The sequence below is a fragment of the Fukomys damarensis genome, unplaced genomic scaffold (genome assembly GCF_012274545.1).
Source record: "Fukomys damarensis isolate Sample0158 unplaced genomic scaffold, DMR_v1.0_HiC HiC_scaffold_39, whole genome shotgun sequence".
NCBI classification, from domain to species: Eukaryota; Metazoa; Chordata; class Mammalia; order Rodentia; family Bathyergidae; genus Fukomys; species Fukomys damarensis.
The window spans coordinates 277,531-281,387 of record NW_022900951.1 but is presented as its reverse complement, the minus strand read 5'-3'; the positions used below and the strand labels follow the sequence as shown (position 1 = coordinate 281,387).

The 3,857-nt window shown below is 64.4% G+C and overlaps 1 protein-coding gene across 1 annotated transcript in view; it reads left to right on the top strand.

The window, feature by feature from the left end:
* Positions 1 to 695: 695 nt before the first annotated feature.
* Gtpbp6 (GTP binding protein 6 (putative)) overlaps positions 696 to 3,857 on the top strand; it is a gene marked incomplete at its 5' end in the record, with an annotated part of 6,935 nt that continues 3,773 nt past the window's right edge. The window contains 4 exon segments of the mRNA XM_033760226.1: positions 696 to 1,236; positions 1,930 to 2,067; positions 3,461 to 3,531; positions 3,644 to 3,828. Coding sequence (XP_033616117.1) covers positions 696 to 1,236; positions 1,930 to 2,067; positions 3,461 to 3,531; positions 3,644 to 3,828 — 935 coding nt within the window.

Genomic DNA, 3,857 nt, shown 5'->3' with positions numbered 1-3,857 from the left:
GTGGGGGCCCGGGAAGCCGCAGCTCACCACAGGTGAGCGGGCCTGCCGCCGGAAGGGGCGGGTACTCGCGGGCCGTGACTCGGAAGAGAAGCCAGTGGGCGGAGAGCCTTTGGGCGGACGTTCGGGAGAGCGGGCCAATGAGGGTGGGGCTCAGGAGGTACGCGGAGGGGCGGTGCCCAATGAGGGGCGGGGACTCAGCCAGCGCGGTATTGGTCGGGTAAGTGGAAGAGGGCAGAGCAAAAGTACTAAGGAGGAACGGGCCAATGAGAGCGGGGCTCAGAGGAGGTTCCCAAAGAGCAGATATTCCATTAGTCAGGGCAGGTGGGGGCGTGGCCACGTGTGGGCGGGGCAGCATACCCCGAATGGTCTACTACTCTATTGGCTGGAGACTGGGAGGGGCGGGACGATGAGAAAAGACCTCAATGGGTGGAGACAGAGAGTCGGGAGGGGTGAGTTCGGTGAAGAAGGGGCTTAGACTCAGTAGGCGGCTATTCCATTGGTCAAGGGCCACGGAGAGGCGGGGGAAAGGGAAAGATATGAAGCTCCAGAGGGCGGGGAGAGAGCTCATTGGGTACAGGTGCTGGGGGCGGGGCCCACGCGGGATCCTGAGCTGTGGTAGGTCGAGGGGAGCGCTCGGGAGGAGTCCTCGGAAGCAGGGCGCGGAGGGGCGGGGCCGTCAGGAAGCATAATGGGCGGGGCTTCGGCGCCGTCTGAGCACTAAAGGGACTTGGATCCCGGAAGGTGCGGTGCCGCCGGCCGCCCTGAGGCGGGAGCTGCTGGGGTTAGGGTTAGGTTCTGGGGAAGGCAGGCGGCGGGAAGTGCGCGGAACACGGCGACCCACAGGGTCTCCCGGCCTGGCCGGTTGTCTCCGTGGAGGACGGGCCGAGTCAGGGGCGAACGTCTGCTCCATCTGCTCCCGCGGCGCCCCTGTCGACCCTCAGAACATTCCCAGCCCGACAGGGGCCTGGCTGCCTTCCCCAGCCCCAGCCCCAGCCCCAGCCCCTGATAGCCGTAAACCACTTCCTGTCTCTGGATTCACCTGTCCAGCACGTTTCACAGCAGTGGCCCCGCACTCTGTGTCCTTTTCCACCGTCTCACGCGGAGCCCCCTGGCCTCGGTGTCCGCCTGTGTTGTGGCACGTGTTAGAGCCCCGTCCCTTTTCGTGGCTGCATAATATTCCGCCGTGTCTCCGTCGTATCTTCATCGCCCCTTCCTGGTTCCTGCCTCTTGGCTGCAGTGAGTGTCATGAAACAGCCTCTGCTTTCGTAGTGGTGGTCCTGTGACCAGCAGCCCCTCGCTGCCCAGCAGGTGGCTGTGTGAACCTGGAGGGGGTGGGATCTGGGACCCCTGCTGGGGTGGAACCAGCGTGGCAAGGTTTGCTGATGGCTGAGACCAGAGTGCAAGAGGGGGGAACCAGGGGGGACCCCGGGGCCCCAAGCATGAGACAGATGCCCCCACGGGCCCAATGCGTGTCACTCTGTCGGCCCTCCTGCCTCCGTTTCCTCCTCTGGGCCTGTGCTGGAGCTGTGGGGGGACAGGTGTCACCTCCGCCCCGTGTGGAGTCAGAGCCACGGACGGGCCACCCCCGCCCGCCCAGGTCCTGGACTCAGGACGAGGACTCGTCTTTGGGGGCCGCCATGCGGTCCGCTGCCATTGTCCCCAGCTCCCTCCACAGGCTCCCGGGAGACTCTCCTGCTTCTGCCTCCTCCCCACTAAATGCACACCAGTTTCCAACCACCTCACCCAGACCCCGCGGGAGGCAGGGCCACGGTGATGTCCCCGCCTGGCCCCACCTCCCACTCCCGTGCTGCTCCTGATCCTGGGCCCCCCGGGAGCCTGCGGGAAGCAGCCGGGCAGCTTTGGGTAAACGCAGGCTCCAGGCGCTGTGCCCGGTGCAGCCTCCCGACTCAGCCTCACCCTTCCCCACAGCCCAGTGGCAGGTGGCGGAGGCAACCGCCCTGGTCCACACACTGGACGGCTGGTCAGTGGTGCGGACCATGGTGGTGCCCACCAAGACGCCTGACAAGAAGCTCATCTTCGGAAGAGGGAACCTGGAGCACCTGTCAGGTGAGGCTGTTTACAGCTGCCCCTTGCCCTCCCCTTCCCTTCTGGGGTTTTGTTTTTTATTTAAAGAAGCAAAGAGCCGATGTGGTGGCACAGACTCAGGAGGCTGAGGCAGGACGATCCCTGTCACTTTGAGGCCGGCCTGGGCTACATAGTGAGCTTAAGCTCAGCAGGAACTACACGGGGATCTCCTGTCCCACATAAAAGAAGGGAAGTTATACATTGTCTCAGGGTCTCAGAGGTTTTAGTCCATGGTTGGCTGGTTCCACTGATTTTAGGCCTGTTCGAAAGCAGAAACATCATGGCAGATGGGAATTGTGGAGCAGAACCGTTCACATCACAGGAGCCAGGAAGGAAAGAGACACAGCAAGTGCCCGGGGTCCTGATAGACCACATAGCCACACACCGCGATGACCTCACTTCCTCCTGAGCCTTACCCTGTGACCTCACTTTCTCTCCAAAGCCCACCACGATGACCTCACTTCCTCCCGCTAGGCTGAACCCCCAAAGACCTCGCTTCTTACCATCCTGCCCTGGTTTTCAACACCAGATCCCAAACATAAAATTCCTCCTTGGCCCCTAGTGCATGTGCCCATCCCATAATACAAAACACATTCACCCTCTCTCCCACAGTTTTGTGGTCTTAACAGTTCCAGCACTCATGGTTTCAGAGTCTGCCCCAGTGGTCTCGGGGTTCAGTCCGCGGTCGGCTGCCCCAGGGGTCTCGGGGGGTTCAGTCCATGGTCAGCTGCCCCAGTGGTCTTGGGGGGCTCAGTCCGTGGTCGGCTGCCCCAGGGGTCTCGGGGGGCTCAGTCCGTGATCGGCTGCCCCTATGGTCTCGGGGGGCTCAGTCCACGATCGGCTGCCCCAGTAGTCTTGGGGGATTCAGTCCGTGGTCGGCTGCCCCAGGGGTCTCAGGGTTCAGTCCGTGGTCAGCTGCCCCAGTGGTCTCGGGGGGCTCAGTCCGTGGTCGGCTGCCCCAAGGCAGGACCATCATGGTGGATGGGTGTTGGGGGGGCAAGGTGGTCACATCGTGTTGGCCAGGGAGGATAGAAGGAAGGGAGGAGCTAGGCAGGAGACAGTGTGACCCTCGGGGTTGGGCACGTGATGTCCCCCGTCCGGCCCTGCTCCCACCCGCACACACTCTCGAGCCCCTCCGTGGGGAGCACGCTGATGCCGTCAGTCCCCTCGGGACCCACTGACGTCGCCTGTGGTCAGCCCGAGCTGGACTACACGCGCAGGTGTGGGTTCGACCCGTGTCTCCGAGGCCGACCGCACCCGCCCCCTCCCGGTACAGGAGCTCAGGGAGCCCAGCGGTCCTCACCGTGGCCCTGGGACGCGTCCCCCCTTCTTCCCTTGGGAGCCTGCGCCCTGACCGGGCCCTGTGTCCCCCTAGAGAGGATCCGGGCGTCTCCAGAAGTCACATCCGTGTTCCTGAACGTGGAGCGGATGGCCGTCCCCACCAAGGTACTGCCGTGTCTGCCGCCGAGGGAACGGAGCGGCCCCGAGGGTCCTGGTCCCGAGCCGTCCTCTGCGTCTGCTGCCCGGCTCCCTTGCCGACCCTGCTCCCCCTTCCCAGAGAGAGCTGGAGGCGGCCTGGGGCGTGGAGGTGTTTGACCGCTTCACCCTCGTCCTGCACATCTTCCGCCGCAACGCCCGCACCAAGGAGGCCAAGCTGCAGGTGGCGCTGGCCGAGGTCCCCCTGCTCAGGTCCGCCGGAGGTGTCACCGCGGGTTTCCACCGCTGGGTCCTTACTGGGCGGGGGTCCTAGGTCGGGATCCGGCGCACCAGGA